The following is a 15,048-nucleotide window of genomic DNA, read 5'->3' on the forward strand; positions in this document are numbered from 1 at the left end:
AACGAGGGACAAAAGGCGACGTGGAAACGATGCTCGAGAGGCGACAATGCGGGTACAGGAACTGCGCTCGAATTTCAAAACGAGTACGAGCGCGGAGGAGCGAGTTCGAGGGGCGGAACACGCGGGAGTTCTTAACAGCGGACAATTTGCGTAATTTGGAACAATTCGGTACGCAGGGGTTTACGTCGATCGCGTTCAGGGGCGAAACTTCCTTAATCTCTAACCGGGCCCATATTGACGGCCGGATAATTGGATGACGTAATTCACATGGGGCGCTTAATATGCCATAATCACCTCGCTGGATGTAATGGCGGGTGTGATGCACTGACAGACCGGTCCGGTTTAACTGCGGTAGTTATCGTCCGTTGTTCGTCGCCCCGAGATGCGCTTTTAACTACGTCCTTGTTGCGCACCGCGCGAAGAAGTGCACTCTTAACGTGCCGGTATTGTGCAACTCTTGCGTATACCTCGTGGCTGGATCGAACGAGTCTTGGACGAGAAACGTTTACTCGGAATATTCGAATTTTTCCCGCTCGAATTTCCGAGTCGGCGAATCGAGTCTCGAACCTCGATTTTACTCTCGATTCGACGAAAGGTCGTCGAACTCTCGCGTTGGTCGCACCCCCGACGCGAGAAGAAACGAAACGTACCCGCGATATATTTTCCGTGGAAAAAGGTTCTCCGTGGGCGGAGCTTTCACCGATGGCCGGATCGATCGCTTTGGAAAGATCGTCGGAACGTATTCGTCGACGTGTACAGCCGACGCTCGAATTTGATCGCGGTTTCTCGTTCGCGTAACACGGTAACCGGTCCTCTTTATACGGGACATTAAGCGGTCGATTCGGGGGGTGCCCGAGAGCACACTTTCTTATCGGTGGCGAACCAATTGCTGTTCCTCGCCTCCTTATCGGTTGTCCGTGGTCACGGGAACGGGCGAAAAGAATATTATCGGCGAAGTACATCCTTGAGCGTATTCAGCGCACGTTGCGACGGTTTAACCGGCTGTGTTCTCCCTTGGTCCTCTCTCTCCCTCTCTCTCCTTCTCTCTGTTTCTCTCTCTCTGTCTGGTAGTCCACGGACGAACTTCGCCATGCAAATCGGAGGCAATACCACTCCGTAACCCGAGCGAGGCGCTCGGAAAGGAAATAAGGTACGCCGGATCGCATCGATACCGGCTGCGTATGATTTACAAGGGATTCGGTTCGAATTTATTCAACCGCGACATCCAATATCGTCCCGGTTTACGACGCTGCGTCGCGATATTTATATTAAATCGCGCCACTTCGGCTCTATCGAGGAGAAATCGTAGTCCCTCTTCCCGCGGCGACGAGTGGCCGCGACGTACACGTTCCATCGTTTTCCCACCGATTCGTTGCATCCGACCGGTGCATCCGACGTGCAACGTTTCCGCGCTACGTGTTTCACGAGATGCTCTAACGGACGAGACGCGTCTGCGTCGAGCCTATCGCTTCCAAAACTCGGCCGAGGACCAGCAATCACCGTGGGATACTATTTTGGTACATCAGAAGAAGATTCGGTGTACACGGTCCCGTGGCTCGTCGACCCTGACTCAATTTCGAACACGACCCTGCTGCCCTCGTTTGCCCAATCCGACGCGTTACGAGGCCTATACAGCGGCTAAAAAAACCGTTCGAACCGTTCTCGAAAGAGGAACGCCACTGACTTCTTCCTACTCCTTGCATCCGTACGCAGCGAGCAACCAATATTTCAATGGTTTTCTTTTTTTTTCTTTCTTTTTTTTACCCTCGCGCCACGAATACGAGAACTGGTTGCATCGGAGCGATACGGAGAGATGCATAGGCAGAAATAGAGGGTAATGGAAGCGCAAGGTGTCTCGAGTAGTCCCGCGTTTCGTTTTCAAGTAACTTTCAACGGAAACGAAACACCCCCCATTCGGATACATTTATTATTTAGCGAAGTTCCGAAGCGAAACACGGATGTTCTTTGAAATATTTGGACAGCCATTTTGCGCGTTTCCGAAGGCCTAAATTCTACTTTAATTGCTCGAGAGTTGCGGGCGAACCGACCCTGCTCTTTGAGAAACCCCGAAGAAAGAAATCGAGGGACGTCGGGTCGGGTGATCAGGGTTGCCAGTCGGTGTCACCTCTTTTCGATGCGAAACGGCTCGGAAACGCGTCCTTTGGAACACGTTTCCCAAGCTCGACCATTTTGCGCGATAAGAGACTTCGCGCGGCGTATCGCGATAACGTACACCGGCGATCGTTAACGAATTTCTACCGTCGGCTTCGAAATACGGGTCAACGACAACTCCGAACTCTTGAATTTCGCGCCAAAATGTCACTTCGCACGGTCGTTCGCGAATCGTACCGTGGACCGATTCGCTCGTCGACGAAGTCACCGGAGATCGACACGAGAAACGCCAGTTACGATTTTTTTTCATAAAGTTCACCAGTTCACCGTTAACAACGTTTGTCGTAACTGTATTTCGGTGTAACGTTCCGCGATGAATCTCACACGTGGCTGTTCCGCGACTGTAAAATAACAAACGACCGCGTCGCGTGTAAAAATGGCAGCCGATTAAAGTACGGTACTAATTTTCGGAACGCTGCTTCGTACCACTCGCAACGACTACGCGATGAACGCTTTCATACTGTTTAACGTCCGAATAAAATTCCACCGTATAGGACGGAAGTTCGGTTTAACGTTGCTCCTTGTATTCGGGGGTGCTACACGGAAGAACGCCGGTAAGGGAAGGGAGGGAGGGAGGGAGGGGAATATTCTGGCTTCCTTTCCAGCGTACGTTTCCCAGGAATTCTCGAGAGTCAACTAGCTGCACCTAATTGTCGAGAGACCTACGGTCTGGTTCAAGTTGCACGCGGTGTACAGCGTTTTTCGCAATTTTTTAGCAAACACACATTCTTAAACAAGAATCCCAATTTTTGGTTCCGCAAACGAAACGTCGAGTTTCGGGCGAGCGAGAGACTTCGCCAGCCTCGCTACCGCGAGGTTTATTTTAATTGAACGTTCTCGATGTGTATATCGCTGCTTAGCCCACGGTTCGTTGAAACGGCCACGAAATGAAAATATTACGAACGTATATACGAGATACGCGATCGTTTCATCGAGAACCACCTTCACCGTTCTTTTCTTCTTTTGTTTCCCCGAAGCAGAGACAAGGAAAATAATTTCCCGTAGATCTCTCTGCGCGTTTCGCAACGGAAACTAGATACATTCGATACGATCGCGTGTACGTGTATCTGTACGATGCACGTTAACGTTACGTTTAACGTCCGAATGAAATTCTACCGCGTGAATTTAAACTTTGCTTCAACGCAGTCCCCCTGTATTCAGGGAGGACGCGACACGGAGGACGAAAGCGGAAGAAAGGGCCAAGATCCTTCGCGATACGTTCTCCGGGGATTCACGGAAGTCTACGGCACCTAATCATTCTTACGGAAGAATCCCGGTTTATGGTTTCGCGGAACAAAGCACCGAGCTTCGGAAGAGCGAGAGCTTTCGCGACCCTCGGCTGCCTACGTAGCGAGGTTTATTTTAATTGAACGATCTCGATGTGTACACTCTCTCTGTACAGCCGCTACTTAACGCAGAGAGCTGTTCCCTGGAATAACCTCGGATGAAAATACATCGTTCCAAACGGGACGACCTTGCGTATTTTTCATTTTTTTGTTTTTTTTTTGTTTTAGATATATTACCGATACGAGAGGATTTTTATCGAAAAAGGCGCACCGTCGACGAGCAGGGGCACGAGAGTACTTTTTCGGACGATTCTCGGCGCGACGTTCGAGAACGATCCACGTCCTAGATTTATCGATTCGTTATCGAAGCATCTCGTTGGCGGGAGCCACGGTCAGCTCGAGCGTAGGAGAGTGTCATGATTTATCGGGCCGTGTGCCCGATCGGCGGCGTTTTATGCAATTACTCTTCTCGCGCGCCGTCGGGAATTCCGGAAGCGCGTAAAAAGGGAGAGAAGGTTTCCACGCCGTAGGCAAACCCCGTCGAACGAGAGCACAGAGACGGTTGTTCGCTCCTCGCGAATCGTAATGCTCCCGCCCACCTCCTACCTTTATCGCGCAATCGGCTACGAGACGAGACACGGTGGCCGTCGATTATTAATTCTCCGCGCTCGTACGGGCCCTTGGCTCGTTTATTATAAATTCTGTCGCTGGAGGCTGTTCGTTCGCGACTGTGGTACAGAGGGGAGGAACGCTAGGGAAACTTATGCGTTTCTTTCGGCCCGTTGACGCGCACGAATGCATCGTATCGACGACCGAGAGGATTTACCGGCTGCTCGATCCTCGTCGAGACCGAACGGTAACCACCAGGGTGTATCAATCACCACGACCGCTCCCTATCCCCCTTTTCCAAAGTTCGACCGAGTTTCCAGCCGGGAAGTTACGACGAACTTGTACATACGAAGCGACTGGAATATCAACCGCGAAATTCGATGCGCCCGATCCACTATTCCTTCCCCCTCTTGCGTACGAATTAATTCCACGAGTTGAACGGATAAGCGAAAATTCGTTTCCATAAGGGATTTGCCTCCCGCGATATAATATCTTCCTACCCTGTAATTCGCTGCGCACTTGGAACCTGGAGGGGGTTCTCTTTCGAAGAACCGGTCATTGGAATTGGTACTTCGTTACCTACGGTACGAAGAACCGGGGAATCGTTTCGTTTCCATGCGATTTTTCACATTCCTGGAAACGATCGAACGTTTCGACGACTTATCGCGTTTAACCCTTTCGCTGCGACGATCTTCGTGCAACATCCACGTTGAACCGGGCGCCGCGCCAAAAGTATACATTGCGAGTAGTTTCGGGGGCAACGCGTCGATAACTTGTAACTTTCGATTCTTTCTGGACTCTTATCTGGGACCTAGATGATTAGAATCTAGAAGGATCGATAGTTTTCGTCTACGTGCTCCAACATCCCGATTTAATTGTCACGAAGGTATCGAACGTAATTGACACCGCACGAACACGTCGATACCGATTTCGAAGCAACGAAGTAGAATTTATCGATCGTGTGATTTTTCACCAGCTGGATGCGAATAATAAACTCGGAATTATAGCTACGTTTTCAATCTCGATTCGTTCGTTAACGTTCGATATCGCGTTGACGGGTCTCGCGAGGGAGAGCGATCGCGACGAAAGGGTTCAGGTGAGATTTTGTCCAAAGTGTCTCGAGTATCGCGCGATTCGCTCACCTTCCAGAACTCTGACGCACTCGGTGAGGTTCGGATAGTTGTCCGGATAGTTCGGGCTGTAAAATTCCTGCTTGGCCTCGTCCCCGACGCTGAACTTCTCGCAAACGTCCGGGACGTGTCTCATCTGACGGTGCACGACGTCGCCCAGGATGTACGGTGTCGGCGTGGTGGCGAGGTCGCCGGTTTTTCTCGGCTGGATCGTCTTGTTGGGTAACCGGTTTTCGTTCGACGCCACTATCTGCGCATAGTCGAAAGCCGTGTGATAATTTACGTTCGATTCGTGTACGTCGAATTCGTTCCGTTGGACTTTTACCGTGGATACCGCGGGGGGATTGTCCCGTTACGGGGAAAAATTCACAGGGGGTGTTACATCGAAGCGGAACCGTTCCCCATCGTATTAACTTCGGTGCGACCCTATCGAGAATTTATACGATCGATGAGCAATAATCCTACCGATACACAGGTGTCGGGTCGTTAATTAAATGAGAGCCCAACGACGCTCGAGGCAACCGGTGTCGCGATACCGTTAAATTATAGTTATCGCCCTTCTACGAAATTATTGGGATCGTGGAAAATCTATCGCGACTATTATTACGTTACCGTGCGACGTTGTGAATCACTCGGTCGCTTCTTCCGCACCCCGTTGCCTATCCCCCGTAGTCGAATCTCGGGTATCGAGGATTCGAGGACTCGATCGATCCGTTCGTGTTTCGATTCTGGAGTAACCGCCACGAACGGGTGAAAAAAATTCCAAACACGACGCGGTGCAATTTCGTCGATCGTGCGCGCTTTTTTTACGCGACGGAGAGCGTCCAACGAGGACAGAAACGTTCCGGGCAACCGGTGCAACGATGCTGTTAAATTATGGTCGTCCTCCGTGAAATTATCGAGAGTATCTATCGCGAGTATCTATTCCGTTATCGTATCTGTGAATACGGTTTCTTTGGCTCGAGTTTGGAATCTCGAAAGCTCGAGAGGAGTCGCTTCTGGTAGCAACGATCGCGAAAACGAATTTCGAGATGGTGTATTCGCGTTGAACGACGCTCCGGGCGACGTACGGATGCAAAGAAACGTTGGTCGTCCAATCGTAGAACAGTGTCGCGACACGCGGTACGACTTACGTTGTCAAAACTATCGGAGTAGAGACGGTCCTCACTGGATCTCGATCGGTCGATCGTCGATTGGATAAACGTCCGGCCAGCGGATAGATTCATCTTCTGCCTGGTGTCTGGCGTTCTCCTCGAGGACACCGTCGAATTTTCGCACGAGATTTTCACTTCCAGCTCGGCGTCACTCTCTTTACCCGACAACGTCTCGATGCCCTGCATCTCGATCTCCGCCTCGATCTCGGGACTCTCGCTGACCAGCTCGAGCGTCTCGAAACCGACCCGTTGTTCCCTCGAGCTCGTGTTCTCCACGTGCCAGGAACTCGTCTGACGCGACTTCCCGATAGATCTGGTCACTGCCGCGGCACGCTCCGTGCTGGTGGACGACCAAGGGAAAGATCGACCGGTCCTTCGAGCGTCGTACGTCGTCCAGAGTGATTCCTTCGTCTCGCGTGTGGCTTCCGCGGCCGTCCCAGTGACTGAAACATCAACGGTGGAAACGTTTCGGGTTACTGGATCGTTCGTGGTGTGGCACGATTTTACAAGGTGCTTTCAATTCGCACGGACCGGTATTAATCGAGAGAACCGGGATTACACCGATACCTCTGCTGAGATCGCGTTTACCTTTGAAATTATCTTAAATATCGCGATTCGATACCGAGCGTTCGGATCGAGAGGAAATATTATTTAAATTCTCTAACCACGTGTTGCGGGAACAATTTCACCGATCGATTTGAATTTTCGACGAAACGATATGTATAATTCGTCTCCCAGAAGTGGTACGCAGGAACGTGGAAGCGAGATGAAATTTATTACCGGGTAAGTTTTTTTTTTCCCCCCCCGTTGTAACTCATCCACGATAATGGTAAGTTTTTCGGTAAAGGATATTCCCATTCGAAACGGGCTTCGTCGACGAAGAAGTATTCCCGACGTTGTAATCCAGTTTTTTCGCCGCGTCACGGTACCCCGATGGGATCGTCTCGTTCGTCTCTCGATAGAGTTCTTTTTCCCCCGGATTTCACCCCGCGGTCGTCGCCACTTACAATTCATATTTGTCCGCCCGGTAAAACGACGGGAGTTAAAAGTTTCGTATAAACGAATGGGGTCGATTTCGCGGTAATAGCGTGTTTGAATACGGTTTACCCAGCGGCGAGGTTTTCACAGGGTTTCGAAAAGTGAACGCTCTGGTTCGACGTGGCCGAAACTGCGATAGTGTTTTATCGCCCGTGACGGTGTACCCTGTGAAATTAATTTGCGGTGCGACGAAACAATGATCGATCCACGCTGAAAGTTATCCTCTCTGTTCTTATTAACGCGCGTCGATCCGTGCGGTGATCCCTTGGAAATTGAATTCGCGAGATTTCGCGATCATCATGGACGGTTCTTCGACGATCGTCACCGAAAACGTGCGAGAGACTTCCGAAATAATTCGTTGGAAAACGGTTCGCGGTTATCGAATTCTCTCTTTCTCTCCGAGAAAGAGACGGAAAGAGAACGGTCCGCGAGTGATCGGAAGCTGCGAATTCGGTTCGCTGACCTCGTTCAGCAACGGTTAGCCTTCGCTCCGAACCGACCGATTCCCATTTTCTCCAATTTTTTTCCCAACGGTCGCTTGTCAACCGGTGGACAATTTGAGTTTGACGTCGCTCGACGGACAAACGAAATCGGATTTGGTACGCGAACGAATTTCGTGGTTGATTCGTACGCCCGGTTTCCTCGAAGAGGCGGAGAGGACGTCCACGTGTAGAGAGACGTACGGCGCGATACTCGAGCTCGTTATCGCGCGTCGAAATTACGGTATCGTAACGACCGGGAACGATGAAACGACCTACGGATACCTACCATCGTACGTGCCGCTTTTACGGAGTTCCCTGAATTTTTTATCCGAATTAACCCCTATCGAATTCCCTTTGCGAGGCGTACCGCGTGGCTGTGTGTACAATCCACCCTCTCGTTCCACGAGGAAACCGGCTGTATTTCACCCGTTGAAAAAAGTGAAATCGTACAACTTGTTTCCGATAATCGTCAAATTTCACGACTATTCTCTTTCGTAAAGGTTCCTCGAGATTTCTTATCTCCTTTCCCGTTCGAAGGAGACGATAATTTCAAAGGGGTGGGTGCGCGACGAGAAACAAAATTCGTCATTCCCCTCCAGTGAGCCTCGTTTGCGTCGAAACGGTCCAGTCTCGTTTAATCGAGCGCGCGTCATTTCCTTTCGTCGACCGTCCACTAATTTGCATCGTTCGCGAACGCACTCTTTTCGCGCGGAACCGCGCGCAAATTGAGTAACGATGGCCGCTTAAACCGGACACGTTGCTTAATCGTGTCTCGCGGAACTCGCAAATTTTATTAGCAAACTTCAACGCCGGTTAGACCGTTTCCTCTTCGAACTTTTTCGACGGTTTTCGAACCGTCCGAGAAGAAATTGCACGTGGAAATTTGCGAGAAAGGGACATCGGGAGGACGACGCGGATCGAAGTCGAATTTACTCGGTTCTTTCAGTCATCGAGGAGCTGGTTCTCCGATCGGTTTGAATTGTGCGAGAGTACAAAGCTTCGTCGAAAATGTCTCCAATTGTTACTCGACGATGCGTTTTCTTTCCATCGCGAAACGTACGTACGCCTGTCTCTGTACACGCGTTCTTCGCTGGACACTTTGTTTCGTAAACGTACCCTTTCCTTCGGTGCGCGTCAACGAACAGTCGATCGAGCGAAGACTCGACAATCTTCAACGATACCTATCGCGAACATCGAAGCGCGATCTCTCGATTCGAGCAGCTTCCTCGAACGTAACTCGACTGGTAGAAAATTGCCCTACTCCGCGGCTTCTCGCATCGAGACTCGTCCCCGTTGAGCGGATATCTCCCGTTTAATTTCTCAATAACGGGGACGAATTTCGAGGCTTACGGTGGAAAAAGGTTCGGGGGACTCCGAGGCGGTCCGGAGGCTAAAGGGATCGTGGAACGATTCAACGTAATACCGCTCCCTGTCTACCGCTGTGCCCTTGGATTTCGGCGGTGTGCACAAAGTCCTCTGTTAATTCCACCTATAGTGGAATTGGTTGCGCGAGCATATGGTGCGCCGACTGATCGGGACGGGATAAAAAAATCGGATCGAAAAACCACTCTTGCCGCGGGAACTAACGACAAAGGTCGCCCGCGCTCGAAAAAACGATAAAAATCTCTTTATTTACGTTCGAAGCTTGGATTTACATCGTGGCCGGGTAACTGAAAACTGTATCGCCATTTTTACGATAGTTTGTACACCGTTCTGAAATTCTCTCGGCGACGACCACGCCACGGTGATACAAGAAAAATATAGTGTTCGATTTAAAGAGAACATCGACGTGATTTGGATATCTCGTGAAACGATGATCTTGGAGAGGATTCTATTTTACCATTAAACGAACTCTGGTTAACGTGTTCAAGATGGACGATATTTTTGCTACTCAACTTGTGTAAAGTGGGGGGTAGTCGAGTGCTGGGACTTAGGCCCGGAGTTAATGGACGTGTATCGAGGTACGGTAGAATCTCCGTAGATGGCAGCAGCTAGCATCTTCGAACGTCGATAGCATAACAGGTAAACGTTCAAAACGCTCTTTCTTCATTTGTCACGTAAAAAATAATCGAGCGTCATTTGTGGACTAGTCGCTTCATTACCAACTACGAAGACTCTGTCCTACCGAGAGGCTGGAAGCGTTGTCGCGAAAAGATTAAAAGTTTCGCGGCAATGGAGCAACTTTTAGACTCGATCCTCAAAAATCAGCACACACCGGGAAACCGTAAACCCAGGTTTGGACGGTGTTAGCAGCGTCTCCAGGGTCAGAATCCGTGGCAAAGATCCGTCTCAATCCACCCTGGCCGAGTAAATCCGATCTTTGCCCGTGCAAGACACCTTGCACACCCTTTCCTCTCCGTTCTGGTTCCGCTCCAACGTTCAACGCCTCGGTTCAGAGATTCCTTCCGGTTCCATCTCCAGCACCGCGAAAAAGAACGGGACGTATTATCCTCCTTTTTCCGGTGCTGGAAGATTTTACCGCGTTGTTTACGACTTTGTTTCTTTTTCCATCGGGACCCTCGGGTTTCTTCGTTCGGGATGGCCCCCTTTTCCGATCCCTGCACTCGTTCCTACATACTTTTCGCATCTTTCTTCCCCGTGTAACTTTTTCTCTGGCAGCGGATCTATCATCTCGCCGTTCTCCCGAGGTTTTTATCATCCCTGGCACGGGCAAACGTTCGCGAGGCTACCCGGTGGGCGACCGATCGACCAACGCGAACTACGAGACCTCTGTGTATAAGTTACACAGCCGTTCGGTGCATAACTAACACGAGAAATAATTCCGTTCTTCTTCGAGGAGTGGAAAATCTCGAATCACGATTCGGAGAACTTACTCACGGTCCGTTCACCTCGTCGGTTTCGTCTTCTCGCAGGTGGTCGAAAGAAACGTTCCGGCTAAGAGGAGTCTCCTCCCCCGAGCGTGGATCTCTCGACCCTTTTTACAATACTGTCGAAAACGTTATCAAAGGCTTTGCACGGTGAAACGTAATAGCACGATATTCGCGAACTCGTCGTAGACACAAACTCTATTTAAATCCCTTTGTACGTATAAAGTGATATTGGACGGCGCACTGCCCGAACGAGGTATACGACCCTTTGAAGCCTCGTACGGTAAAATGGAGGAAAAATATTTGCCGTATGGTATCGGAGATTTTGACGAACGAATCGGGTTTCGAGGATCGGTGACCCGCGATAGGTCCGTGGGGGGAAGGCCTCGAAGAGCCCGCGAAGATCACTTCGATGTACAAATTGCGCGGCGGGTTCAACTATTTATATTAGCTGCCGCGATGCCAGCCCCGTTGCGCGACTCAGGCCCGAGTATTACCTCTATTTATAATTTCCCACGGGACAGCGGTTCGCGGAACGGTCTGGTCCCGTTCCCGGCAGACCGCTTCTTTTTCCCTTTTCCGTCGTTTAATTTACCGCCGATTCGTTTTCTCGCGGCTGAGCAACCGTCAGCTCGTGGCCGACTCGCGTCCCCGTACCCTTAATTAGCCGCGCGTGCTCCTTAATCCAATTAACGGTACACGCACCTACCGCTTTAACGTAACGAGCGTGGCCGGGAATCGGACGTTCGGTTTCTTCCACTCGTCGTGCACGGTGCCACTGTGCGAAATAAATCGTGCAAGCCGGTTCTTTCGTTGCTCGAGCCTCCACTCGAAGTTAGAGGAGAAAAGTTGCCGCTAATCTGCCAGATACCGCCGCGTTGCGGGCGAACTCGAGCGAACTCCACGCGAGGGAACGACTCGGAACCCTTTATGCGCTCGCGAATATGCGCGAATATCCTCCGCCTGGATCGGATCCCGGATAACGCGCTCCCGAGCGCGTACACGCTTCGAAACGCTGGGAATTTTTGGGACTGCGAAGCCACCTAGGCTTACGAACAACCGCCGCGGAGATAGCTTTTTCGCGATCGAATGGATCTCGTCCACGGTGCAACGAACTGCAACGCGGAATTTAAGAACTTGCCCTGTGGAGCAGGGATCGCGAATCGGGTCTCCAGACCTCGTCGATTCTTCAGAAATTGCCTTTTCAGCTTCTACGTTAAAGTAACGTACTCTGTACAGGTGTACTGGGTGATCAGTGTCTCGAGATTAAAATATTCGTGGGATGTTATCGCGATCGAATGGATCTGGTGCATGGTGCACGGTGCAACGAACTGCAACGCGGAGTTCGAGAACTTGCCCTGTGGAACAGGGATCGCGAATCGGGTCTCCAGACCTCGTCGATTCTTCAGAAATTGTCTTTTCAGCTTCTACGTTAAAGTAACGTACTCTGTATTGGTGTACTGGGTGACCAGTGTCTCGAGATTGTAAATATTCGCGGGATGTTATCGCGAACCAATGGAATAAATTCTTCGCGCAGCGGTCGAGTTTGTATTCGTGTTTGTTTCTTTTTCGAGGAACACCTGTAAAGCGGTCTACTACCGCGTTCGCTATAACCGTGTTTACTAATTGTACTCGCCTCAAAGTCGAAGCGTTCGTTCCCCGAACCATACCGACGTATTTGTACAAGTGTACTTCATCGACCTACAGTCAGTTTCGAACCTCGGTCGAGCACAGATCGTACGATTTCCCCCTGGTGTTCGGGAACACCGTACGGAGCAATGTTTCGTTCATTTTCAAGCAACGTTGATTGAATTACTACGTAGTACTTGTATTATTCGACACCTTTTCTCGATCGAAATATTACTCGATATTTGTCCGATCGGTAGGGGTTCGATATCGCACTTGGAGAAAGTTGGTCCTTCGATGGAGAGAGAGAGAGAGAGAGAGAGAGAGAGTGAGAGAGAGACACGGTGAGTTCCAGTTTCAAATGTACATATCGATTCTCGTGTTACAGAAGTTACGGAACTTCGATTCGAAGCGTTAAGTAGCGGGAATGTTTATACGGAGAAGTCGATACTCACCGAAGAACTTTCGCCGTAAAATTTGTATTAATGGCTTACTAATTGGAAAGTTGGTTGAACAACGAACTAGAAATCGCGCTAATTGAAGGTATTATGTTCCCGGGCGTTACAACGCGACTCGTAATCGTTCGTAATGATCGTTGCTAATTAAGTTCCTATTGAAACCGGAAACTCTTCGGGTAAATATTGTCAAACACGAGATTATTATAACAATGGGCGTGTATACAATAATTTAATTTGCGCGTATTTACACAATCAGCCGTATTAAACGGAGAGTTTCACATAATGGTGGAATCCTTTTAACAACGAATTCGTGCGAACATCGTTTCGTACAATTTCGCGATCTCGTTTCGAGGAATTCGTATCGTTCGAAAGTTCGCGGGTTCTTTCTAATCTCCGTCGTGTCTCGGAAAATTTTCACGAATTTCGAAACTTTTCTCCCTGGTTGATTATTTTTTTCTCTCGTAATTGCGAAATCCCGTGGACATCTTCGTTGCGAAGAATTCGGAATTGTTCGAAACGGTCGCGTGCGCGCTACCTTCCTTTTCGTAGCTCTCGGAAAAATTTCACGAATTTCGAAAGTTTCCCTCCGGGTTGGTGATTTTTTCGTAAGCAACGAGTGTCTCGGTGGATGCGCTCGCTCGTCGAACCGTGGCGGCAACTTTCTTCTTTGAACTTTTAATCCCTCCAACATCGTGGAATCTATTCGCTCGTGGAAGTTGCCCGCGTTCCCGAAGCTACGCGAACACGTCGCGGCGAACGCTCGATGATAAATCGAAAAACTTCCGCGCCAGGAATCTCTCGTAAGGTCGAGCTATCCCCCACGTTTACGGGGCTGCCTGGTACAAGATCCTCCGCGATGAATACCGGCGATACAGTTTCACCGAGATTTACGTACGATCGTGCTTCATCGCTCGACGATCATTTCGCGCCCGTTGGACGATTTCCGCGGGAATCTCGTCCCGTACTCGCGGCGATGCGAACGACGATTAAAACTTACGCCACGACGTCTCGAGAACCGTTGCAGAAATTGAAAACTTCGGCAACTTCCGTCTCCGAGAAATTGGTGTAGATTTATGCCGCCCGACGAAATGAAATTACCGAGGAACCACCGGTGGAAATTGTTCGTGAAAGAAATCGGTGCTCGAAAAATCGACAATTTTATTTACGGTTTTATTTCCAGTTACTTTGTTTACGGAAAGTAAAAAAAAAGTCAGCCCTTCGGGCTACCCAATATCCGGAGCGTACGAGTAAATACGAATCGCGATTATCGACAATTTTCATTCTCTCGCTGTCTGGGAATCGACTTCGATCGTAAATACAGTGTTGTTTTTTTTTTGTAAATTGCTACAGATATTGACACGTCAACAGCCCTGTGGGTATAAATGTATAAACCACTCGAATGTAAACAATGTTTTATCGACTTTCCTGGCAATGAATATTTCAGCTTCTCTGGACGATGTTGTTTTATTATTTCAGAAAAACGCGAGCATCGAGCATCGAAACGGTTCAATCGTGAATGGAACCACGTGATCGTGAAACCTCGAATCGGTACGCAGAACCTTGGATACGTTCGAGCGACAGGAGCGCCAAATTCGATCGTGGAACCGGAAGTGAGTAACATTTTTACGCGATCTGGACAAATATCTCAGCCGCGAACGGGCGATAGGTTATCGATCGTCTTCGATTTTATTATTTCGAATATTCTCTTATTGCTGCGAAAATTCTCTTACCAGCCAGCCGAATTTTTCCGGCTGCGTTGCTCGACTTTTGCGCACACGGGCGTCGACCACCGCACGCAAGTAAGCTACTACGCGTACAGTCGATTGCACAAGTCTGTGAACACATGCCAGAATGCTGTCGAAACGAGCAAAGGTTACCGGACACGTAGACGCGAAGAAAATTGTTGCCGAAAATAACAGGAAACGGGAATAAAATTTCTTTCCTAATGGTAATTTCGTTTCTATCGAACACGATTACAAATTATGTCCACACAACACCACGGTATTCTCGTGTACGCGATTATTAGTAGAATTAACTTTCGTACTTTTTAACGCAAACATTTGAACGTTACTCTCTCGCTGACGTTTGCTCGCGGCTAATTTTGTTCGATGTTCCAACTTTAACGGACAGATCGTTTAATTTTCACCGGATAGTGAAAATGTTCGATAAGTGTTGTAATTTACGAAACGCGCGTGAATTTTTGCGACAGACTGTATACTCGTACACGTCCACGGGCACGGGGAGCCCACGAAGAATTCCATTTTC

At 49.5% G+C, this 15,048-nt stretch overlaps 1 protein-coding gene across 1 annotated transcript in view; it reads right to left on the reverse strand.

Moving 5' to 3' along the window:
* Positions 1-15,048, reverse strand: part of Neto (Neuropilin and tolloid-like) — a 116,545-nt gene that overhangs the window by 37,101 nt on the left and 64,396 nt on the right. The window contains exons 2-3 of the mRNA XM_076318414.1: positions 6,331-6,794; positions 5,210-5,447 (exon numbers count right to left, since the gene is read on the reverse strand). Coding sequence (XP_076174529.1) covers positions 5,210-5,447; positions 6,331-6,794 — 702 coding nt within the window. The remainder of the gene's footprint in view (positions 1-5,209; positions 5,448-6,330; positions 6,795-15,048) is intronic.

This window comes from Ptiloglossa arizonensis, chromosome 8 (genome assembly GCF_051014685.1).
Source record: "Ptiloglossa arizonensis isolate GNS036 chromosome 8, iyPtiAriz1_principal, whole genome shotgun sequence".
In the NCBI taxonomy this organism is placed as follows: Eukaryota; Metazoa; Arthropoda; class Insecta; order Hymenoptera; family Colletidae; genus Ptiloglossa; species Ptiloglossa arizonensis.